Genomic DNA, 25,550 nt, shown 5'->3' with positions numbered 1-25,550 from the left:
GGTTTTTGACCTTTAAAGCCCTATGCGGCCTAGGACCCACATACCTACGGGACTGCCTCTCCTGGTATGCCCCGCGGAGGACCTTAAGGTCCACACATGACAATATTTTGGAGGTCCCAAGTCACAAGGTGGTTAGATTGGTCTCAACTAGGGCCAGGGCCTAAGAGACTAGGGCCTGCGGGACATGACATCTTTCCGCAGGGCCTGCAAGACACAGCAGTTCCACTTGGCCTTTGGTTTGGACTCAGTCTGACCCTTATGTTTCCCTCCCCTTATCGTTTTGATCTATGGGCTACTTTTAAAATGAGGCTGCATTTTAAATTGCATTTATCCTGTATTTTAAATTGCCCCCCACATTATGTTTTTACTGTAATTTTTACTGTTGTTAGCTGCCCTGAGCCCTGCTCAAGGTTCATCCAGTCCAACCCCCTGCAACGTGTAAATGTAATGTAATGAAATTGATGGCAACAGATTTAAGCCGACTCAATCCCCAATTCTGGTGGTCACCTCTGTTTTCAGGGCGTGTGGAGGGAGGAGTGGTATGACAAATACTGCTTCCCACACCATCCTCATCTCCTCCATCTGTAACTGAGCTGCAAGGTCTACAGTAGGAGAATCTTCACTTTTCACAGAATGTACTTGGAATCCTCCATGCCACCAGGACCCCCCCATTGTATGAATTCTAGGTGTGTTGACCTTATCATGTAAACATTCTCCGTTAAGATCTTCCTGTTCAACATACAACGATCCTAAGACTGCCAGCTGATCAGGAAAGGACTTCGCACCTGGACTGCCTTACTGGCAGAACTTTGCGTAATACCTAATATCTATGGAATTCACCAAAAAAAGGGTGGCAGTATTAAGCCTCTGGCTTGTTGTTGTTTAGTCATGTCCAACTCTTCGTGACCCCATGGACCAGAGCACACCAGGCACTCCTGTCTTCCACTGCCTCCCGCAGTTTGGTCAAACTCATGCTGGTAGCTTCGAGAACACTATCCAACCATCTCGTCCTCCGTCGTCCCCTTCTCCTTGTGCCCTCCATCTTTCCCAACATCAGGGTCTTTCCCAGGGAGTCTTCTCTTCTCATGAGGTGGCCAAAATATTGGAGTCTCAGCTTCAAGATCTGTCCTTCTAGTGAGCACTCAGGGCTGATTTCCTTAAGAATGGAAATCTAAGCCTCCGGTTTAGAAGGCTATAAAAGAGGATTAGACCAATTCATGGAGAATCAGTCAATCAACTGCTTTATTTATAATGATTTCTGAATAGCAGGAACACAAGCAAATAATGGAAGTACAGTGGTTCCTCGGGTTACATACGCTTCAGGTTACAGACTCTGCTAACCCAGAAATAGTACCTCGGGTTAAGAACTTTGCTTCAGGATGAGAACAGAAATCGCACGGTGGCGGCAGCAGGAGACCCCAGTAACTAAAGTGGTACCTCAGGTTAAGAACAGTTTCAGGGTAAGGACGGACCTCCGGAATGAATTAAGTACTTAACCCGAGGTACCACTGTATGTCTCCGTGCTCTCTTTGTGGTCTTCCCCCGACTCAGCTGGCTGGCCACAGCTGAAACCTAGAAATTTGTTCTAATTCAGGTTACGCCCAAAGCCCCACTGAAATGTGTGGCCTGTCTATCTATTCAAGATTGGATCCAAAAGCTGACAGAATATGCTGAATTAGATGGTTTATCAGAAAAAATAAAGAATAAATCAAAACAGGAATTTGTTTCTAAATGGGAGGTTTTCAAATAATATCTGAAAAATAAATATAGTAGTTTAAATTCTGTTGCAGCATTCGAGGAACTTCAGTAATAGTTGTAAGGTAGATATAAGAAATTAGATTTAATGAGAATAAGTTTAATTTTAAAAAAAATGTGTATTGGCAATAAGTAATATGAATTTGAAGTATGGAATAGACGGGAGGTTGGGTCTTTAATGTTAAGACCAATAGATGTTTTATTGTTTGCTAAGAATATTATGTGTCTATGGTTATTTTTGTAATTTGTGTATAATTTGGTATTTGTGTTTTTTGTTTGTTTGTTTGTTTTGTTGTATAAATAAAAAACTAAAAAAATAAAATTAAAAAAAGAAAAGAAATGTGTGGCCTGTCTCAGGTATACATGACTTTAATTGCACACCATTTCCCCCCACTTCTTGAGACCTCATTAAACTCACAAAGGATCCGTTTGCTTTTTAGTGTGAAAAACTGGACATATTGATGATTTAAATCAATTAAAATGCTTTTAAAATGACAGACATAGCACAAGCTCCATTATTTAAAATTCTGTATTTGGTATGCTGATACTTTGTTCAATATTTTATCAGCTACTGACATATTTTCAAAACCACTTATGAAATGGCTCAATTATAATTCAGCGGTTTCCCTACCCAATAAAACACTGAAAAATTCCATTGGGGAGGTAAAAAATCAAGTTTTGCATAGTACATAGTTATGGAACAAAGAATCGTGAATGAAGGGTGCCCTCTGGTGATTTTATGGAGGCACTGATTAAACAAACATTTGTTTTCAAAATGAATTATACAGAATGCTGATTTTTCGAAAGTGGGTGGATATCAGGTATAGGAAGATATTAAAAATGGTTCAGCAGCTTTATATATTCAGAACTCATCACACTATGTACATTTACTGCCATAATGTAAATGCACACAAAAATTCAGAACCAGGCTCACTGGCTTTTATTTAACACATGCACAGATTCTGATTTTGTTTTAAACTAAATTACTGTTTGTTGACAGCTCAGTTGTAGGTATTTTTATACCTGAACTTCAACAAAAAAAGTCCAGCTTCCAAGGCAGAATTTGTTGCAACGTAGATGCCATGAATGTAGACACGAGGCCCTACATGCACCCATAATAGCGCTGGAATTGCACTGTCTGGAAGAGCACATAACAGTGCAGCACTATGGTTGCTATCAGCCTTTTGAAACAGGGGTGGGGAAGCAATGGCTCTTCAGATGCTCTGGATCTCCAAGCCTGATCAGTCCCAGCAAGTATAGCCAATTGCCAGGGAGGACGTGAGCTGTTTCGCAAACCGCTCTCTGAAGTACCTCCCTGCTCATTTAGCGGGGGATTTTGAAATGCGGGCAGGGGCGCCCACCTGTCAATCATGTGATATCATAACAACACCATATGACACCCACTCACCTGTCAAATCTGGCCCATGGAGGCAAAAAAAGCTCCCTGTCCCTGATCTATATTACCAATACTTTAAATGTGACCCTCATCCAAATTACATGAAGAATTAATGTGAATCCAAACATTCATTCGCTTTAGTTCAGTGGTCTTCTGCTAATGTGTTCCAGTCCTTACAGCTTCTGCTACATGTTCGAGCGGGTCAACCAATGAAAATCCTAAGAATACAAAACAAAAAAACAAAAAAACACACAACAATATTCAACATTCAGGAATGAGAGGCTATGCTAGCAGATTAAAATATTTTACAGAGAGAGCAACCTTATTTTTCCAGCAGTAGAAATGAGAAACCAAATACTGGTAATAAAGCAACACTATAATCGTAGCAAAAGTAAAATGGCTTTTGTTTCTGATGTTTTATATTTGCTTTATGGTTCTCTTTTGTAGGCTATCTTGAAAAATCTTGATTAATAAAATTTAATTTATTTTAAATATATATAAAATAAAGCCACACTATCACGTTAGCACAATACAAAGGACAAAAAGTAGGTAGTGATGCTTAAGAGGAGTAACAGAGAGCATCATGCAAGGAAAGGGGGAGGGTGGCTGTGAAGGACCCCAGGGGCTGCCTTGCTGCATCCAGGGTTTCTCACCTGCTTAGAGGCAGGTTCAGGGCCCCCAGTCAATAGGGCTTGCTGGCAATCAGTACGGCTTACATTGGCTCCCAGCACATTTTGAAGCGTTGGTACTAAATGGCTTTGACCCTGTATACCTGAAGGATATACACCTGGGACGCGGGTGGCACTGTGGGTTAAACCACAGAGCCTAGGACTTGCTGATCAGAAGGTCGGTGGTTCGAATCCCCATAACGGGTTGAGCTCCTGTTGCTCAGTCCCTGCTCCTGCCAACGCTGTAGTTCAAAAGCACGTCAAAGTGCAAGTAGATAAATAGGTACCACTCCAGCGGGAAGGTAAACGGTGTTTCCATGCGCTGCTCTGGTTCGCCAGAAGCGGCTTAGTCATGCTGGCCACATGACCTGGAAGCTGTATTGGCTCCCTCAGCCAATAAAGCGAGCGCCGCAACCCCAGAGTCGGCAACGACTGGACCTAATAGTCAGGGGTCCCTTTACCTTTACCTGAAGGAGTGTCTCCATCCCTATTGTTTAGCCCAGACAATGAGATCCACCTCTGAGAGCCTTCTGGCATTTGTCTCATTGAGAGAAATGGAAGTTACAGAGAACCAGGCAGACGGCCTTCTCAGTAGTGGCACCCACCCTCCCATCAGATGTCAAAGAGATAAATAACCACACAACTTTTAGAAGACACCTGACGGCAGTCCTTTATCAGGAAGCTTTTAATGCCTGATGTATCGTATGTTTTTTTAATATATATTCTGTTGGCAACACAGTAAAGATGGGTGAGGTATAAGTAATGAATTATTATTATTAAAAGGGGTGCCTGGGAGGGAGAGTCTGCTGGCAGAAGTGGCTGGTAGCTTCCCCTCCCTGCTGGATAGCCTGACAAGGCAGATAGGAAACAGCTGGAGCCAGAAACAGCTGCCGACATTGAGACGTCAGAGCAGCTTCTGAGAGAGACTCTGGAGGAAGGGAGGGGCTTGGCATCAGAGGGGCTGGTTGGCCGGCATCCCAGTCAAGCAAAAGGCAAGCAGGAAGAAAATTCTTGAATGGAGCTTGAGTGGCCGGCTGTCAACGCAGAGAGGCATTTAGCTGTAGGTCACTCTAAATCAGGGGTCAGCAAACATATTCAGCAAGGGGCTGGTCCACTGTCCCTCAGACCTTGTGGAGGGCTGGACTATATTTTTTGGGGGGGAAATGAACGAATTCCTATGCCCCACAAATAACCCAGAGATGCATTTTAAATAAAAGCACACACTCTACTCGTGTAAAAACACCAGGCAGGCACCACAAATAACTCAGAGATGCATTTTCAATAAAAGGACACATTCTACTCATGTAAAAACACGCTGATTCCCAAACCATCTGTGGGCTGGATTTAGAAGGCAATTGGGCCAGATCTGGCCCCTGGGCCTTAGTTTGCCTACCCATGATCTAAATCAGCAACCAGACTATGAAGTAGACTTCCTTCAGTGAGTTTCTTTGACTCAATCCCAAAATGGTGGGAAGGGCTTGGAAAAGTAGAGAGTGCTGGTTTGCACTTCCTGGGTGCTACATTGTCTTTGAGAGGCATCACATTGTTGGCTGGGGCAATGAGGGTGTGCTGTAACACCTAATCTCCAATAAAAAGCCGTGAATTGAACATTCCCTGCGTTTATTTCCTTTGTAGGAATGGATGCAGCCCTTTTCGATGTAGCCCTGACCCATGGATGCCCAACTGTGGCCAAACTGTCTCACAACACTTCCTGGGAAGTGTAGGGGAATGAAATGAAAAGTAGCCCTAGTGGACAAGTGTCTGTACACATTAATACTACAAAGGTCAATATACAAAGACAGAACTACAGCCCTTTCTCAGACACAGACAGATGTGCACATGAATGTTTTAGTATACAGTCTACAAGGTTTGGAATGTTGTTGGTGAGTGCATTTGTATCTCTCTTTGTTGTTCTGTGACCATAAGATACTCTAGCCTAGAAGCATTTTAAAGAAGCATAATGAATGGTGACCAGAACTGGGGAAATCCAAGTTAGGGAGATCAGCCAGCCATAAGAGACCTCAGAGTGCCCGTTCGTAGTCATAACTGTTTATAATTTTTCCTTAAAAAAAATTAAATCAAGTCTGGCAGGCATATGGATTGCGCAAAATAGAAATTCATACAAAACTGAAGCCGAGGTTTGACCTGTTACGTTATTCTCCCATTACAAAGACTGAGGAAGGTATTTGCTATCAAGTCCCCCTTTGCTCTCCCAGGTTATTTGCTGGTTTAATAACGGAGATTGTTGAGAGTAAATATTGCTTTGCAGTGCTTTCTGCCAACTTTTCTACTTTGAAATCTCAAGCAGCAGGCTTAGCTTACCAAGATGCTATTGAATCTTTAACACAGATATTTCACTATCGAAAGAGTTACTCCCATTTAACACAGGAAGTGATGATTTGCTTACACAGAATGGGAGAACAAAATGGACACTCACCTGCTGCTTCCTGTCTGACTGTGGATCGATCATGACATTGATGAGGGAAGGCACATCCTTTCCCGCCAGGCTTGCTTTCAGGGCAGCTTGCAGTTCCTCTGGTGTCTGCACAAAGTACCCTTTGCCACCAAAGGCAGACATAATCTGCTCATAGCGAGCATTTGGCAATAGAGACACGGGAGGAATGCTGAAATGAAGCAAAAAGAGGTCTAGCTTTGCTCAAGGAAAGCTCCTTGGCATCATAAAAGGTCACTCTGTTGATATGATAAATGCGCCCAGCAAGAGAAACTAATTGTTTTCTGTGCCTCAGGGAGATAGATCAGGGCCTGCTTAATTACTGTGCAAGCATTCAAGGATTATTTCAGTGGAGGTTTTAGCCAGGAATAGGAAACCTACAGTACAGTGGTACCTCGGGTTAAGATCTTAATTCGTTCCAGAGGTCCGTTCTTAACTTGAAACTGTTCTTAACCTGGAGTACCACTTTAGCTAATGGGGCCTCCTGCTGCCACTGCGCTGCCACCGCACGATTTCTCATCCTGAAGCAAAGTTCTTAACCCGAGGTACTATTTCAGGGTTAGAGGAGTCTGTAACCTGAAGCATCTGTAACCAGAGGTACCACTGTAATGGAGTCCTTGTATCTCTTTCACTCACTTGCAAAGCATTCTGGATGATTTCTACAAAGCACTTAAGCACATCTCTGTAGCTTTCCCAGACAACATGAAATAGTGCCTCACTGGTACGAAAGCCAGCATAATTAAAGATTTAATTGTGGTATTTTTATGGTGGGCATCTGTCTCACACTCTTGGCTCGCAAATTTTCTATCTGTGCGGGCACGACTGTGCTCACTTCCTTTTCTGCCCTTTGAGCATTTTGCTGTATGAGCATGCTTGGAAACAGAGTGTAACTTTTCACCTCTGGAATGTTGGCGCAAAGCTTATGGAAATACTTCCCTATGACCTCAGGATTCTCTTCACTAAGAGCTCAACACACCTGTGCTGCCAGAGTCCTCCTCCCTGGCTGCCCATGCTCTTCTCCTTCTGATTTCCCAATAGCAGAGAATAACCCAGAGAAACCACAGTCACCTTTCACTAGAATGAGTGAGTGTGCACTATACTGCTGTCTTTCCAACAGTCTGTGGCACCACCTTGTGATCTACACAACTACAGTCATACCTTGTGTTACAGACACTTCAGGTTACGTTTTTTCAGGTTACGGACCGCCAAAACGCGGAAGTGCCAGAACAGGTTACTTCCGGGTTTTGGTGGTCGTGCATGCACAGAAGTCCCAAACTGCAACCCGCGTTGTGTGCAGACCATAGCTGTCAACTTTCAGATTTGAAAATAAGGGATCAGCAGCCTCACCTGTCCCAGGGGCAGTCTATGGGATATCTAACAATCCTGGAAGCAGCGGGAAACAGCGCTGGAATAAGGGAATTTCCCACAAAAAAAGGTTGACAGCTATGGTGCAGACGCGCCACTGCGAGTTGTGGACGCTGCTGGTTGCGAACATGCATCCCACACAGATCATGTTTGCAACCCAAGCATCCACTGTATATGTCATGGGAGCCCAACACCTCAATTATCTCACTGGAGTTTGATTAGGGGTGGTAACACCCAGGAGATTCTATTACATGGAAATGGCAATGTCTACAGATGTACGGCTATGATTATTGTTTTACACTAGAACCCTGGCATATGCACAATTTCCAATTTGTAACAGGAAAACATTAATAAATCAGCTGAGCAAGCGCAGCACAGAAGTACCCACCATGCAGAAGGTTCTCCCAGCTTCAAGATTTCCTTCCACGTCTCTTGATCCAAGCCACTGTATATCCCATTGTTATTGACTACGATAATGACGATCGGCAAATGGTATCTGCGGTGAATCCCAAAGAGAAACACATTCAGAATGGTGTCATATTCAGGGGAAACTTGGCTACTCCACTTGTTCTGCATAAGACATTTTTAAAAAGTTGAATCAGACAAAGGTTTTACCTGCAGATGGTCTCTACCTCCATGCCAGAGAATCCAAAGGCACTGTCTCCTTCTATACAGATGACGCGTTGCTCAGGATTATGGTCTTTAGTAACCATAGCAGCTGCTACTGCAAAACCTAGCCCAACTCCCATGGTGCCAAAGGTACCAGCATCAAGCCTAGAAAGAAAGGAAGTCTGTCGTCTTTTCTTCCAACACATGTTTTCTGCCAGCTGTTCTTAACTCAAATCCTTTGTGCCTTATTTAAAGTGGCACAGGATATCTTTAGAAATAAGAGATACAGCATGTATTCCCAAACAGAAGTGAATAAAGTGTGGATTTGTAAATGTTTGATAAAGGAATGTTACACTGAATTGGTAGTTAGGAAAGGCCTCTTTACAGTCATTAAGTTACAACATTGTCATTTTAGCTGTTTTCAGAGTTAAATTCCTGGCATTACAAAGCACATGCTAATTATTTGGATTAAGCTGCTCAAGGCTCGGGTGCAACCATTGTTTTCCCTCTGAGATTTGTACCACAAGGAAAATAAAAGCATGTCAATAGTTAGGGCAATTTCATAGGCTTCTCGGGTCATTAACAAAAAGGTTCATGAAATCTATTATGTGTGTAATGCCCTGGAAAAATCAGCTGGGAGCTTGAACACAACAGAAAAACAATGGCATTAGCACTGTAGCTTTCAAACTAAAGCTGAAATAAGAAAAGTGCCTTGTAATGCCTATTAATATATATAAATATATATATTAAGAGATATGTTGTGTTTAAATAGCCACACACAATACATGAAGGTTATGGCAAAGAAATATCTTTGCTACAAACATTTCTCCACAAATATTTCTTCCGGGCTATTCCACTGTTTCTCCAGGTTTCTCTGCTAACCCAAAATTCTAATTTCAAAATTGAAGTTTTACACTGAGAAAGCATCTGTTCAAGTTCTAAGATACAGCATGCAGATGCTGGACTCTAACCTGGAGCATTCTGATGCTTTTTCAGAGCTTTGGTATGTAGATACAGACATCTAAAGCTAATGAAGAAGATTCTTCAGTTGCTAAGATGAGAAAGTACCCATTCTATTGATTTTTATCAGTATTATACCCTGGAGCATGATTTTTTTTGCTCTAGGTCAATAGAATTCATTATACGACGCAGAAAAACTGGCCCGAGACCAGATTTCATTTGACCCGCAAACCACAATGATGAATATCTATGCTGAAGATGGAGCCATAAAATCATGCCCAAGCTTAGAACTGTAATTAAAAATTGAAACACAGAAGGAATCTTTTTTTTTATTTTTACCTGTGGCGGGGATGATAGTTTGGAAGCATCGTGCGCCCAATGTCCATAGTGTTTGCTCCCTCGCTAACCAGAATGCAGTCCTTTGGCAGAAGTTCCCTGACATGGTGGAATACTTGGTAGTAATTCATTGGCAGATGCTTGCGTAGTGATAGTGCCTTAATGGGGAAAGCAAAGCAAATAAAAGAGCTTTTGAAGAGCTACTGCTCCAACGGCTGCTGTAGTTGTAAGGATTGTGAAAAGATGACTGATACTGATTCATTTATGGAAAATAGACTTGAAGTACAGTCGTACCTTAGAAGTTGAATGGAATCCGTTCTGGAAGTCTGTTTGACTTCCAAAACATTCAAATACCAAAGCGCAGCTTCTGATTGGCTGCAGAAAGCTCCTGCAGCCAATTGGAAGGTTCAGAAGCCCCATTGGACGTTTGGCTTTCAAAAATAGTTCGCAAACCAGAACAGTCTTGAAATGTTTGGGACCCAAAAAGTTCAGGAACTAAGCTGTTCAACTTCCAAGGTACGACTGTACTGAATTTTTTAATTTATTTTTTAATACAGGAAAACAGTGCACAAAGATTAACAGAACTGCAGTATTAATTTCATAAGAAGAACCCAAATATATTTTTACTGATACAAATTGATAGTAGTACCTTGGATGCTTCCTCGTTGCTTTTCATTTTGGCCCGTAGTTCTTTCCACCACTCTGCACTAGAGGGATATTTCCAAGACATCTTGTTCAGCTGATCAAAAAGCTAAGAGAATAGCGAAACTGTTACCACAGAACAGCATCATGCTTTTTTGCCCCCTTTGAACTGTTGTTGATATGCACCTTTAATAAAATATGCAAGCACACTGTAATTCAGATGTTGCTGTCTTATACCTTCGGGTATAGGGCGGTATAAAGGTAAAGGGACCCCTGACCGTTAGGTACAGTTGCGGACGACTCTGGAGTTGTGGTGCTCATCTCGCTTTACTGGCCGAGGGAGCCAACATTTGTCCACAGACAGTTTTTCTGGGTCATGTGGCCAGCATGACTAAGCCGCCTCTGACGAACCAGAGCAGCGCATGGAAATGCCGTTTACCTTCCCGCCAGAGTGGTACCTATTTATCTACTTGCACTTTGATGTGCTTTCGAACTGCTAGGTTGGCAAGGCGGTATAGAAATAAAATAAAATTCCCATCATCCCTGATCTTTGGCCATTCCGGCTGGAATTTACCGAGCCCAACCACAACTGGAGGGCCACAAATTAGCCACCCCATCTCTACCCCGTTGATGAGGTATATATTGATGGGATATTAACATGCCTGGCTAGCTCAGTTGGTCGGTGCTTGGTGCTGATAATGCCAAGGTTGCAGGTTCGATCCCCGTATCAGACAACTGCATATTCCTGCATTGCAGAAGGTTGGGCTGGATGATTCTCAGGGTCCCTTCCAACTCCACGATTCTATGATTCTATGATGTGTGGGTATCGGCTCCTGCCCAATATATCAGTGTGAGCTTTGCCCCCAAGAAATTAACTGATAATGCACACTAGCTAAAAATGGCTCAAAATCAAGCTATAAATTCCTAAATCCAACCAAACATACAAAGGTCTCTGTGTGTTCATGTGTTACCTGCTCTGTCACTGCTTTCACGTCACCCAGTAAGGCTGCAGCGGGTTTCACGTTATTCCCCAGCTCTTCTGCACAAATGTCTACCTGTCAAGTAAAAAGACAACAACCTGAACATAGGTTTGATTACGGCGAACAGCAAAAAGAGTTACAAGGTAATGTTCACACTAACATTTCTCTCTTAGAATGCATCTCTTCGCATTTCTTTTCAGCTCACAGCAAGGAACATGAACAGGTTGTTTGCACTCATTATTTCCCCTGCTGCTATACCTTGCTTGGACCTTCGGTACTAAACCCAGTGTAATAAAAACCGTCACGCTGCGTGAGACAAACTGCCCCCAAGAGCAAAAAATGCAGCAGAAGGCTCAAACCTGGCGGCAGAAAAAGGCAGGAAAAAGAAGAAACAGTTGCGCAAATGAAACTGGCTCCCAATGCGTTTCAAGGAAACTCTACATCAAGGATAATATATTACTTCTTAATTACTTTAGAGGACTTTTCTGCTCCAGCTCAGCTAAGTGTATGCTACCCTGAGCCTCATGCAGGATGTGATAAAAACTAAAAATCCCACTAACCTAGTTGTAGAATAACCAGTCACCCTAGACTGTGCCATACCCCTGACTGATTCTTTATTATGGCTCTGTTTGAATACCTGGATAATCTTTACATCTGACCGAAATCTTGGAGGAAGACCAAAGTGTAGAATCCAATTCAGTCTGGCACCCAGTAATATTATAACATCAGCCCCCTGCAGTGCCCTAATAGATAAAAACAAAGAAAAGAATTTGATGGTTATTATTTTTGTACACGTTAGAACTAAGATTTAAAAAGACACTTGAAAAATTAGAAGTTCAAATTGTGATGTCTTTTACTCTGGGAAAACAGTTTCCCACTCCCATGCACATTATCTGTAGGTTACAGTCACTCATTCAGGCTCCACCTCCTAGACTGCACTGCCATGCTATTGGGAGACACATGGTTGCTGCTTCACCAGCCACCAATTCTGCCAACCCAGATGCTGCGTCACAGCGAGATGTCCCTCTAACATTTCAGTCATTCAAATATTACTGAAGAATCGTAGAAACCAATTATAAAAACATTAACCAGACTAAAGACAGGCACTTAACAGTTTGCTTACAGGAAACTGAAGGTAAATTCCAGTTACTCACTGGAACAGCAAATATTATGCACAAGATTTCAGACTGCAAAAACAGTCTTAAAAGCCTACCAAAATAAACCAAATTTGACACTAAGAAAAGCTGAATTTTGCATGCTGTATACATTGCAAGGGACATGGGTGGCGCTGTGGGTTAAACCACAGAGGTCGGCGGTTCGAATCCCTGCGATGGTGTGAGTTCCCGTTGCTCGGTCCCTGCTCCTGCCAACCTAGCAGTTCAAAAGCACATCAAAGTGCAAGTAGATAAATAGGTACCACTCCAGCGGGAAGGTAAACGGCATTTCCGTGCGCTGCTCTGGTTCGCCAGAAGCGGCTTAGTCATGCTGGCCACATGACCCGGAAGTTGTACGCCGGCTCCCTCGGCCAATAAAGCGAGATGAGCGCTGCAACCCCAGAGTCGGTCACAACTGGACCTAATGGTCAGGGGTCCCTTTACCTTTTATACATTGCAACCCCCCCCCCCCCTTTTTCTAGTTATAGAGGGTCAAGGAATGATGCATGGCATTCCCAAACGATTGGAAATCTTGATATATCAATGGACAATGTCCAAACACTTTCAAGAATCTGCATCTATAATTGCTAGAAACTTGCTTCTCTAAATAAAAAGGCATAGTGATGTAAGCCCTGAATTCTGCATTCAGTAGAATATTGTGTTTGTCACCTCACACAGCAATACCCTGGTTGACAAGGGCCTGAGATACAGAGCCACTGGGAAATTTCCTCCCAACCTAATGGCAACTAATGGTCATGATTTCATAGCTTTGAGGACAGTGTACTGAACATACTAAACACCTTCCAATTCATACTTTAGACCAGGCTTCCTCAAGCTCGGCCCTCCAGATGCTTTGAGACTACAGTTCCCATCATCCCTGGCCACTGGTTCTGCTAGCTAGGGATCATGGGAGTTGTAGGCCAAAAAACATCTGGAGGGCCGAGCTTGAGGAAGCCTGCTTTAGACTATGCCTAAAATAACTCTTCATCTGCATGGATAAGTCCCATATTTGTAAGGCTGAAAGAAATTCAGAAGGGTTCCATTTGAGTTTTCTTGGATTACTTTCCTTACACTCAGCTGTAAGCAGCAGCAATTGGTGCTTTATATTAAGGGATCATTTAAAGAGCGGAATCTTCAAGAAATATATGCTTTAGCTTACGGTGTTGGACAAGAGGGGAAGATCTGATTCATATATTTACCTAGATCTGGCTGCAGCCACACAGTATGGATGGTTGTCGGGAACCACTCCCTTCCCCATTGGTGTAGGCAAAAATGGAAGCCCACATTGGTCCACCAACTTTCTGATGCTGTTTTCAGCATGTGCATAAGCAGCACCTGAGAAAGACACCCACCACCACAAGAGATTCCTTGACACTGTTAACACAGCTGCACCTGTCAGGTGAAGAACCCCCTCCCCCCCCCGCTCAACGTGGAAGAATCAGAAGTCACAGAAGTCCCGCATACTGACAAATCAATTAGTTTTAAAACTGGCAAAGGTAGCTGTAGCATTCCGGGTCGTACGTTCCTCACAGAAAATCCATTTTCAGGTGGCCAGTGATCAGTTTTAGCTGTGGAGGATTAGGTTAGCCATATGTACTAGTTGCAATAGCTGCACATTACTATATATCTGAATCGGGATGCGGGTGGCGCTGTGGTCTAAACCAGAGCCTCTTGGGCTTGCTTATCGGAAGGTTGGTGGTTCGAATCCCCATGACGGGGTGAGCGCCTGTTGCTCTGTCCCAGCTCCTGCCAACCTAACAGTTTGAAAGCACACCAGTGCAAGTAGATAAATAGGTACAGCTGCGGAAGGTAAATGGCGTTTCCGTGCACTCTGGCTTCTGTCACAGTGTTCCGTTGTGCCAGAAGAGGTTTAGTCATGCTGGCCACAAACACCGGCTCCCTAGGCCTGAAAGCAAGATGAATGCTGCAACTGCCTTTGACTGGAATTAACCATCCAGGGGGTCCTTTACCTTTAAGGTAAAGGTAAAGGGGAACCCTCACCATTAGGTCCAGTTGTGACCAATTCTGGGGTTGCGGCACTCATCTTGTTTTATTGGCTGAGGGAGCTGGCATACAGCTTCCGAGTCATGTGGCCAGCATGACTAAGCCGCTTTTGGCGAACCAGAGCAGCGCACAGAAACGCTGTTTACCTTCCCGCTGGAGCGGTACCTATTTATCTACTTGCACTTTGACGTGCTTTCGAACTGCTAGGTTGGCAGGAGCTGGGACCGAGCAACAGGAGCTCACCCCGTTGCGGGGATTCGAACCGTCAACCGGCAAGTCCTAGGCTTTGTGGTTTAACCCACAGCGCCACCCGCGTCCCTCACCTTTACCTTTTACATATATCTGAATACCAGCTGCTGGGGATTAAGAGCAGAAAGGGCTACTGTGCTTGTGCCCTGCTTGAGGGCTTCCCATAGGCATCTGACTGGTCAAGGAGGGAACAGAATGTTGGACTAGATAGATCTTTGGTGTGATTCAATAGGACTCTTCTTATGTCTCTTGCATAAACAAAGGGATGTTGAATAGAGGCCGCTGTATTTTTCTCAAGGGGGTTCATCTACAATGTTCAGGAAGAATTTACTTTGTGATATACAGTGGTGCCTCGCAAGACGAAATTAATTCGTTCTGCGAGTCTCTTCGTCTAGCAGTTTTTTTGTCTTGTGAAGCAACCCTATTAGTGGCTTAGCGGATTAGCGCTATTAGCGGTTTAGCGGCTATTAAAGGCTTAAGGGATTAGCGGATTAGCTGCTAAAAGGCTATTAGCGGTTTAGCGGCTTAGAAAAAGGGGGTGGGGAGCGAAAAAAAATCTCAAGACTCGCAAGACATTTTCGTCTTGTGAAGCAAGCCCATAGGGAAATTCGTCCTGCGAAGCGCATCGAAAAACGGAAAACCCTTTTGTCTAGCGGGTTTTCCATCTTGCGAGGCATTCGTCTTGCGGGGTACCACTGTAGTCTAAACACGGCAACAGAAGGAAACTTCCCCCCTCGCTGTACTTTACGACCAGCCCGTAAACTTGAAAGAGGATTACCTTTGCCAATAATTAGGAGTGGCTTTCTGGAATGTGCAATGAATGAAGCCGCCCTGGAAACAGCAGCCACTTCAGCCATGCTGATGGGAGGTGCTGAGCAGCACTCGATGTATCTGGAAGGCAGAATGAAAAGGCCATTGTTTTCAAGAAAGAATTGGAAGTCATAGAACTGTCGAGTTGGAAGGGGCCACAAGAATTGCTAGTCCAACCCCCCGTAATGAAGGAGTCTTTTGCCAAACTCACAACCCTGAAACTAAGAGTCACTATAGTCACTTTTTAAACAGAAAAAACCAGAACTTAAAGACGAGTTTTGCTTTGTGTTTTACTTCAGATGTTGTTCTACTGAGCAACATTGTTCTACCAATGTACACAAATGGCTTCCAAAAGAAACTCAAGTATTTCATTATATGTTTGTCACAGACGCTTACCCCATAATAAGTTTCTAGTGGTCCACAGCCAGCAATTTTGCAGCGCAGTCTATGGTTAATACAGATTGCACATTCTACCTCGCAACATGTGGGAAGCCACATGCAGAATGGCACCAGCAGGCACCAGCTACATTCCTTCCTAAGCCGATTTCTTTCAAACAGCTGGAACACAACACTTTCAACAAAGTAAGCGTTTTGTTGTTGTTTCAACTTCCCACTATTTCCTTTGCTTACTTCTGTCAAATACAGGCGAGGGTTATTTTCCCCTCACAATGATTCCTCAAGAAACAAGACTGTAAAAAGAGCTGCAAATGGTGGCTCTCTGTGTGAGCTCTGGAGTTTCTGCACCAAACCTCTGCCTTCCCACTGCAGTCTCCAATGTCCCCACCCCCACCCCATAAAGGCCTTCACTGAAGTCAGGGAATGTTCCAGAAGTACCTTCAATGAAGCACTCGGAACTGCAGTCGGAAGGTGGCTGGGTGCAAAGAGGGATGGGAAATTTGTGGCCCTCCAACGCTCCTCAGCTGCAGCCAGAACGGCCAATGGTCATTCCCCATTTTGGGGAAGCCATGCCCAGGTGCCCTGAGCCTGACATCATACCTGCTGTCAGATGTGGGGTGGTTAAGGGCAGGGAACAAGCAAGAGCTTAAGGTGGGCACAGAGCAAAGCTGACTCCCCACTGACATGGTACTTTAAGCCTTCAAAATCAAAAGTTTAGAGAAGCTGCTGCTTCTTTAAACCTCTGAAATGGGAAGTTTATGGAACAGTGTGGGGTGGGAGATTGAGCAAGGCATGACACTACTTCCAAACAGTCTGGCACTGCGCTTTGACGACCCGGAGACCGGGGCTTCAAAGCTTAGCCTCACCTGACGTCACTGTGATGCTTGATGACTGACAGGTGTGGGTAGGGAGATAACAATCAGGCCCACTTCCCGGGAAAAGCTTCCTCACCCTAGATTTATCATACAGGACTCAAAACAACAGTTAATCTCGTCTCATGTCAGCATTGTCTCACCATTTAACAGAATGCCATTTAAACGTTGGTTCACTGGCATATATGCTTGAGTCTCTTCCAGATCTGAAGACTCTTCCTAATAATGGTGAGCTCTGTTCTTCCATGTCTTATTCTAGATCAGCCTTCCCAACCTGGTGCCCTCTATGTTTTGGATGGTCTCAGGTAGCACAGGTGGGGCTTGTAGACAAAAACGGCTGGAAGGCACCAGACTAAGGGTGATCAAGATGGGAGTTTCCCTAAAAGGCGTATGCTAAGTAGCAATTTCAGGAAAGTAAACTGGAATCCGCTGGATTGAACACATCCCAGTTGATCAAGAAGCTACTGCCAGATCACATCCATATCTCTTCAGTGTCTTTTACACTGAATTCTTGTGTTTGTTCAATATGTATAGTTTATGCTTTCCCTTAGCAATACACTCCTGCAGGGGTCTCAAACACAGGGGAAATTACAATCGAACACACCCGCCCACCTTTTTTTTAAAAAAGGAAACAAGCATTCATCTTAATAATAAAGGACTCACTTGACAGAGCTCTTCTTCACCTGCATATTTACAAAGTCTCCTGGGATGTCAATGTAACAGGCACCTGGGCGACCGTAGATGCTATTTCTGACAGCCTAGATTGATGAGATAGAGAAAAGAACATAAATGTGCTACAATAATCAAACTTTTTTAAACAAATCAAAAACACAGCACCAGATTTCATAAAATGCATTCCAAATTTGCAGGCAATGGAGAACAAGAAAGCAGCTGGATTCAGCTTGCAGCCATCTGTAGCCACTGTTATATCTGGAGTAACCAAGTCAAAATCTCCTGCTGACTGCCTATTTTAAGTAACATGACCCCCATGTAAATGCCCTGGAGCTGTTCTTCAGTTTCTCTGGATTCTTTTTGTTCCAGCGCACGCCATAGGCTGAGCCAACACTCCTTGAAACTCCGATTGATTAAAGGCTCAAACGGTGGCTCAAACAATCGTGGCAGTTGTAGCAGGGAACTTTACAAAACTGTTTCCTGGAAAGTTTAGAGAATAAATGCGTCAGCCACAAAAATAAACCTGCAAGGCTACTCCATGACAGAGTATCTGGAAGGATTATAGAGTGTTCGTTAAGCACTCTGTGCGTGTTTTGTATAGGATATATATCTTGGGAGAATAATGCTGTGTTCGCCAAAATGAACAAGAGGTTCTTCTAAGAGCAGATGGAGTATTATTTCCACTTTTAGGCTGCAGTCCTATATAACACATGCTTGCCTTTGAGCAAGTGCCATTAAACTCAGTGAGGTTTTCGTCTGAGCAGACATGCAGAGAGCTGCACTGCCCACTGTATATACAAAATAGCACATGTAAAGTATGAACATCTTCAAAAGCATTGGATGTTTTCTACATTTATAGGATGATCATACAACTTACTGTTCGAGATGTACCAGTGAGAGGTGTGCCAGTTCTATCAGGATGTCACCTACGATCTACTATAATGCACTGCCCCTGTAATACAGTGGTACCTCTGGTTACGTACTTAATTTGTTCTGGAGGTCTGTTCTTAACCTGAAACTGTTCTTAACCTGAAGCACCACTTTAGCTAATGGGGCCTCCTGCTGCTGCCGCGCCGCCAGAGCACAATTTCTGTTCTCATCCTGAGGTAAAGTTCTTAACCCAAGGTACTATTTCTGGGTTAGCAGAGTCTGTAACCTGAAGCGTATGTAACCTGAAGCATATGTAACCTGAGGTATCACTGTGTTCTACTGCTGGTTGCCTGGCCTACAGAGCTGAATGCTGCGGAGCAAGCATCAATGCTTTTCAACTGCTTCATACCTTCTCAATCACAGCAGGAATATCTTCAAGACTGTTGGGTCTGGCGGAAAATTTGCTGTACAGCCGACAAGCTTCAACCTAGATTCAAGCAAACACATATGCTAAAGCCAACTTTTACCTGTTTCTCATTTTCTGACAGCATGAGTTTTATTGAAAGGGAGTAGCTCAGCTTGACCCAACCAAAGGTTTGCTCAGCATCCTGTTTCCCAGTGTCCAAAGGGAAAGCCCACAAGTGGGGAATGACGGCAGTGGCCCTCACTGGCTATTGCTCTGCAGGAGCTGGAATTCAGTGCCATGCAGCCTCTAAAATTAGGCATCACAGCTGATGCCAGACAACACTATGTTAGCATGCAATATTCAGTAAAAGAAAGATTCTACATAAAATCACAACAGCCTTTAAATCCAACCAATTGGTGCTTTCTGCAAGAGAGGGCATGTGACAGATACCATCCTATCAGGACGTCCATTCTGCAAAATGTCAGAATCAGGCCTTTGTTGCTGCCGCATCTAACCTTTGGAACTCCCTTCCACTATATATCAGATAGATGCCTCTTCTATTGTCCTTTTGGCACCTGTTGAAGACTTTCCTCTTTCAACAAGCCTTCTAAGTGGAGATCTTTATCCCAGCTGGCGTCTGTATTGGATCTGAAGTGATTTTATATATGTGTTGAGATGGTAGTTGTTTTAAATTGGTTTTGTATATGCAATAGTTTTATACATGTTGATGCTGTATTGTAAATTGTTTTGGGATGCCTCAAGGAAAATGATTCGTAAATTAAACAGCAACAATGAATAACAAAATATTTTATAAAATAAATAAACTCAATCATTAATTTCATATATATTTATTTTATTTTCTAACATTTATATACCACTTGATTGTAAAACAACTCAAGGCGGTTTCTTTTTTTAAAAAAAATAATTTTTATTAATTTACATCAAAACAAAACAAAACATATATTATTTTCGTATTTCACTTTACAATTTCCAAATCTTTGATTTTGGACTTCCTTCAGCTTTTCCGTAAATCTTTCATAGTAACTCAAGGCGGTTTCAAAAAGAATGAACCAATAAAATTGTTAGTAAAATCCAGTGAAACATTCAGAAAATTAAAACCACGATTAAATTAAAAACATACCAGCATTCAAGATTTCTGGGTAGGCATGTCTAAACAAAAATGGTTTCAGCAGGTGCCAAAAACAGTACAGTGAAGTTGCCTACCTGATATCATTATGCAGGGCGTTTCAAAGTGTGGTGCCGCCACACTTAAAAGATCAATTTCTTACATATGTGGAATGGGTATTATGTGGCATTTGTAGCTGTGCCAGTTCCACAGATCGAATACCCTAAACCATTTCATGCAACATGTTTACGGAGGGAAAAGTGACCAAGCTGTGTACCTGTGGAAATTCTTGGAAAGCTCCCATCGTTTCTTGATTTCTGTCTGAGGAACCTCCAATAACAATCAAAGGCCTGGGGAGAGGGGGGAAAAACATTTCTTGGAACCAGGGGTCATGAATTATCAAGATTCCGACACACAGTTTCAACCTTGATCCTGCAAAATGGCAGCATGGCATAAACCCAGCATTTGGTACCCAGCAGTCCATGGTGATTGGGCCCAGGAATCTTCTAAGAAATTGTAAGCATGCTCAGCTTTGACAGACTCACCAGCAGTTGGGGGAGTCAGAGGAGAGGGGAGACAGAAGGTTGAATCTAGTCCTGCCTTCCAACAAAGGCAGTTGGCACTTCCAAGACGATGACTCCAATTAATGCTACTGTGTGGGAGGATCTTTTGAATTAGGACCACCATCATTTTGGGCCCAATCTCACTATCTTACTTATGATTTGGCCTTGCAAGCTTTCATCACTTCAAAACAAGATTCATACAGGACACAACTTGAACATATCACCAGTTTGCCTAATATTACAGATGGCAGGGTTTTTTTTGAGAGGGAAACACACACAGAGAAAGGTTGAATTGGTTCTACAAAAAGATTAAGAGATTTTTGCCTGCTCTTTTATGACTGGATAAACAAGGTGCCTCTTACCCTACCAGATGATATGATAGTTACCAAGCGATAATGTTATCATGTGCTACAGACACTGCACTTAAAGGATAAGATGCTGTTATAAACAACATCTTTAAACCAAGTTATGGTGTGATTATATTGGTCACATAGCCGACATGATTCAGCTGATAGATTTCCTAAAGTATCGAGCTCTTTTCCTGTATGATAATGAACTTGGCCGCTGTAAAAAAGATCTGAAATCTATGGACGAGTCACCAAATGTATTTATATGCTGTCCTAGTGCAATGCCCTAGCTGCTTAAAACAGCACACAAAGAGAGCAAAGAAGCAGAAGAAAAATGACATTTTATCTGGCTTTCATGACACATGATTTGTATTGTAACTTCAGATTAATTAGAAATTGGACTAACAGTCGATCAAAAAACAAAAACAAAAAACACAGGTTCATTACCAGCAATTCATGTTTGCATTTGCCATTCCACCTAGAGCATGTATGAGGCCAGGACCAGAAACTACAAGGCACATGCCAGGCCTAGAAACAAAGGGAAAAAACAAAGAAGGTATATAAAAATGTATGGAATGAACACACAGATTTAGCAGACGGGGGAGCAAATTAGTCTAAATGCATCATGAGGAAACACTTTCATAGGGCGTCATGCTGAAGAATTAATTTGGAAGGACAGAGGCAGGCTACAAATTTTAATCAACAAACCATACAGGAAAGTCAGAGAGGCTCTGGGGAAGTATGCGCATATGAGTAAGAGAGGAGGGCTGTGGCTCCTTTCTGTGAAAGTATCTCCTTAGTACTGGCCACAACCTCAAAAATTCTCATGGAAGCTGATGTGCAAGTGCATATTCTTTTTGTAGAATGGAAAACTCCAGGACCTTCAGGACCATTTCCTTTTCATCCTTTTTGTTTACGTTTGTTTAGGTTACATTTTCTAAAAGTGGCCTTCTAAAAGTGTCACATATACAGAGGTTTGCAGTAGAGAAAACATTGTAAAGCAGCAAGTAGATAGAGACATACAGATAGCAAAACACTGGTGTACAAACAGTGAAAGCTTGTAACTCTGGAAGGCAACTACAAAGTTCTAGAAATCAATTCCTGATGATGATGATGATGATAGAACCAGGATTGTTTTTGCCTTTCAAACAATTGCTGATTCTGAAGACCAGCACAAGGAAGCACCTTACCTGCCCGTCAGATACCCAACTGCAGAGGCAGCATAGGCAGCCTATTGAAAAATAAAACAAATATTTATCAGCAAGCCAGTGAAAGGGATTTTGGTAGTTATAACAAAAAGTCACCCTTAAACACCCCCAACTAGTAAGCCGAGAGGACTTCCTACGGATGTTCAATTGAAGTAAATGGACTATGCTCAGCACACAAAGATGTCCACATGTGAACTAGAATTGACACAGCTTCTGAACTCAGATTTTCATAGCGACAATAGAAAGCTTCTTTTAAGACTCATTTCAGCTGGGGAGGGCCAGGGGGAGGTGGAACCTACGGGCAGAAGGGAATGCCTTCGCACTCCCATGCCCACCATGTAGAGGACCCATATCCTTTACAAAAACAGAGGTTTGTCCAGTCAAGCGTATCACCCAACGTTTTGCATAGCAGAAACATTTCCTCTGAAAGCAGATCTTCCAGGTGCTACTGCTTGTACTAGCATTGCGTAAACAAGTGTTATGCAAGCACACAGATGGAAATCTCTGCATGTTTTTTCAACCAGTATTCTGGAAAGTCACTTTGGACTACTTCTATGGCTATTTTTTCCCATATGCCAGCAGGTGGCATCCAAGAGAAACAGTAGGGAAATTAAGCAAGGCGGCGGCGGCGGGGGGGGGGGGGGACGGGGACGGTAGAAATTGCTCCATCAGCACTGCAGAAACAAAACTGCGCTACTTGGATTCGAGTGGGCAGCTATTTCAGTCTATAAACTATTACACGAGAATGTTATCTGTTTCATTACAATCGACCTTATTCTACAAAAATATTAAAGTAGGAGCAACAAATGAATTCAGTTTGGGGCTGCTTTTTTTATAACTGAACACTCAACGATTCCTGTTTTGCTTTCCAGCTGTTCTGTGAGTAGTTGAAACTGCACGACTAAAGTTGATGCATCTCAGATTGGGACACAGCTCAGAGGAATCAAATTGAGGTTAAAAGAAAATTGAGGTCATTTTTTGAGGTCTTGTCAGTGAAATGGGCGGCCTTTTCTCAGTGGTGGCATCTCAGCTGTGTAACACTATTCCCAGGGAGGCTTGCCTTGTGCTGTTTTTATAGTAACTTCACCCCCAAGTAAAGACACTATCATGCTCCCAGGCCCCTTGAAAACCTGACTTCTGAACCACTGTTTCCCTCTCTCTGCTGGAAGTTTTTTATACCACATTTTAAAACTGTAGTCTACTATTTTATGCTGTAAGCCATCCAGTAAAAAGTGCTACCAGGCAGATTTATAGAAATAAAAGAAGGATGTAAATAAAATACAGTGGTGCCTCGCAAGACAAAATTAATTCGTTCTGCGAGTTTTTTCGTCTTGTGAATTTTTCGTATTGCGAAGCACGGTTTCCCATAGGAAATGCATTGATGGTTTTAAGAAAAAGGCGCAAGACGTTTTCGTCTTGCAAAGCAAGCCCATAGGGAAATTCATCTTGCGAAGCAACTCAAAAAACAAAAAACTCTTTCGTCTTGCGAGTTTTTCGTCTTGCGAGGTACCACTGTAAAAAGGTGTGAAATGGTTGCAAACACACACACACACACACACACTCATCACTTTTTTTGTTTCAATGTTCACATAAGAAACATCAAGAATGCAGTTCAATCATTGGAATTGGTAAGTTATTATGACAACAAAGATTTGCCAGAGCAGTTCCTCCATTTATACCACGGTTACATTCATACAAGCATGTCAAACTTATTTACTACTGATAATGAAACTGCCACACTGAATTAATGGGAAACACTGCACCGAAGACAGACTGACATAATTTTCCAAAGCATGTTAAGGGTTGCTCCTGTCCACTATTTCTATGTCATCTGTTTCATCACAATACTAAAAAGAGCAGGCAGCTTCCATCTATCCCAACAGAAAAATATTGGTTTTAAAGTATCATTTGTCATTGGCCTGGTTTGCACCTCCTATTAAACCATAGTTAGTGCTTACTATGGTTTGACACAAATCAACAAGAGTACCACTGAAGGCTGCTCCAAGTTCCCACTTCATTCCTCCTCAGCTGTACAAGGACTGTACCAGGAATGACAAGCCACAAGTGTTGGCTTGTTATATCATCTGGACCTGTCCTAGACTCATGTTTTTTGCCAAACAAACCCCAAGTGGAAGCCAAGGTTTATTCTTGGTTTACTGCTTTGTTGGGGGATGGAGGGAACCACAAGTCTGGGTTCAAAAAGCATCACAAGCCAAGGCCTGTAGTGTGTCACTTCCAGAGCAGAGCAGCCAGGAGTGGGGAAGCTGCAAAGGGGAAATTTTTAGAGCGTGCAACAGCATGGTGCTCATTCACATTAAGCCATAGTTAAACGTGAAAAGCATGGCTTTTTATTGTTATTTATATATTTTTTACAACTTGTATACATACAACACATTGTCCATCACTTATCTCTTTCCTTAAGACTCCCATCTCTCCATGCTAACCTTGATCTTCTGCATATTCTGGTAATCCATCCATTTTTGTCTCTAATCTTCCTTTATTTAGTATTATCTGCTGCTCATATGTTAACTCCTACTTGCAGGTTAAATTGAGTATAGTAGCCTCTAAGATATTCTCCAAAACGCTTCCACTCTTCTCTTAGCTGAATCTCATCTTTATTTCTTATTTTTGTGGTTATGGTTGCTAATTCTATCAGTACAATGGTACCTCGGGTTAAGTACTTAATTTGTTCTGGAGGTCTGTTCTTAACCTGAAACTGTTCTTGACCTGAGGTACCACTTTAGCTAATGGGGCCTCCCGCTGCCGTCAGAGCACAATTTCTATTCTCATCCTGAAGCAAAGTTCTTAACCCAAGGTACTATTTCTGGGTTAGCAGAGTCTGTAACCTGAAGCGTATGTAACCCGAGGTACCACTGTATATTCTGCCAGATTTCTTTTGTGGGTACCTCTTTTTCTTTCCACTTTTTTGCATAGACTATTCTAGCTGCTGTGGTCACATATAAAAAGGAGGTTAAGTGCCTTCTTCGATTATAAGCATGGCTTTATGTGAATTGCAAACACACCCCTGCTCCTCACCTCAGTGGCCTAGGATTTCTATTACATCAGGCTCTGGCAGGTACATAGCTGTCAACTTTTCCCTTTTCTTGTGAGGAATCCTATTCGGAATAAGGGAATTTCCCTTAAAAAAAGGGAAAAGTTGACAGCTACGGGCAGGTGGGATGAGGAGCAAATTTAGCAGAATCGTGAGGTGTGCAACTTCTCCTGAGCTAGATGTGACATATTCCAAAACAAGAATCTATGCACTGTGCAAAACTAATAATATCACCAATTTATATGAGAGCCTATGGCATTGCAAAGTATATTCAAGCAGTTTGGTTGATAATTTGGGGAAAGGGGTCAATCCTCCCCACAACAGTTATCTAGAATAGATGTAAATATATTCTACATATAGAAAGCCCTCAGTCCCAAAATATATGCACATATGTGAGCAGGGATGAGCAGGGATGGTTAAATAACCAATAATAGGTAAGTCCAGAAAGCATAAGAATGAATAGTCAACATGGCGCTTAGCGTAGGAGTAGAATATTGAGGTAGCAATTTAGATTCAACATGGTGGGTGAGAATGCAGTTTTTACATAATACCTTTGACGAACATAAGAGGGGAGAAAATGATTACTACTCAGAAACCAGAAGGCAATTTAATGTGACATGTGTTTCCCTTCTCCTTCTGAAAAAAAAGAAACATGGCA

The 25,550-nt window shown here is 42.7% G+C and overlaps 2 protein-coding genes across 5 annotated transcripts in view; one reads left to right on the top strand and one right to left on the bottom strand.

Annotated features, from left to right (window-relative positions):
* Window positions 1-25,550, top strand: part of BTD (biotinidase) — a 57,940-nt gene that overhangs the window by 11,190 nt on the left and 21,200 nt on the right. The window lies entirely within an intron of this gene.
* Window positions 1,215-25,550, bottom strand: part of HACL1 (2-hydroxyacyl-CoA lyase 1) — a 33,115-nt gene continuing 8,779 nt past the window's right edge. For 2 of the 4 annotated variants that reach the window (XM_083404973.1, XM_083404972.1), the window contains exons 3-17: window positions 21,823-21,863; window positions 21,080-21,160; window positions 20,000-20,072; window positions 18,600-18,677; window positions 17,312-17,406; window positions 15,349-15,461; window positions 13,517-13,652; window positions 11,801-11,906; window positions 11,155-11,238; window positions 10,191-10,292; window positions 9,545-9,699; window positions 8,252-8,410; window positions 8,025-8,132; window positions 6,257-6,443; window positions 2,269-3,369 (exon numbers count right to left, since the gene is read on the bottom strand). In XM_083404973.1, coding sequence (XP_083261099.1) covers window positions 3,337-3,369; window positions 6,257-6,443; window positions 8,025-8,132; window positions 8,252-8,410; window positions 9,545-9,699; window positions 10,191-10,292; window positions 11,155-11,238; window positions 11,801-11,906; window positions 13,517-13,652; window positions 15,349-15,461; window positions 17,312-17,406; window positions 18,600-18,677; window positions 20,000-20,072; window positions 21,080-21,160; window positions 21,823-21,863 — 1,551 coding nt within the window. In that variant the 3' untranslated portion in view covers window positions 2,269-3,336. Of the gene's footprint in view, window positions 1,334-2,268; window positions 3,370-6,256; window positions 6,444-6,863; window positions 8,133-8,251; window positions 8,411-9,544; window positions 9,700-10,190; window positions 10,293-11,154; window positions 11,239-11,800; window positions 11,907-13,516; window positions 13,653-15,348; window positions 15,462-17,311; window positions 17,407-18,599; window positions 18,678-19,999; window positions 20,073-21,079; window positions 21,161-21,822; window positions 21,864-25,550 lie in introns of those variants that run through there. The other 2 variants (XR_014503350.1, XM_083404974.1) reach the window with 2 other exon arrangements.

This window comes from Podarcis tiliguerta (genome assembly GCF_965153285.1).
Source record: "Podarcis tiliguerta genome assembly, chromosome: 12".
Taxonomy (NCBI): domain Eukaryota; kingdom Metazoa; phylum Chordata; class Lepidosauria; order Squamata; family Lacertidae; genus Podarcis; species Podarcis tiliguerta.
Note: the sequence above shows the minus strand (reverse complement) of the source record. Positions and strands in the feature narration are given on the sequence as shown.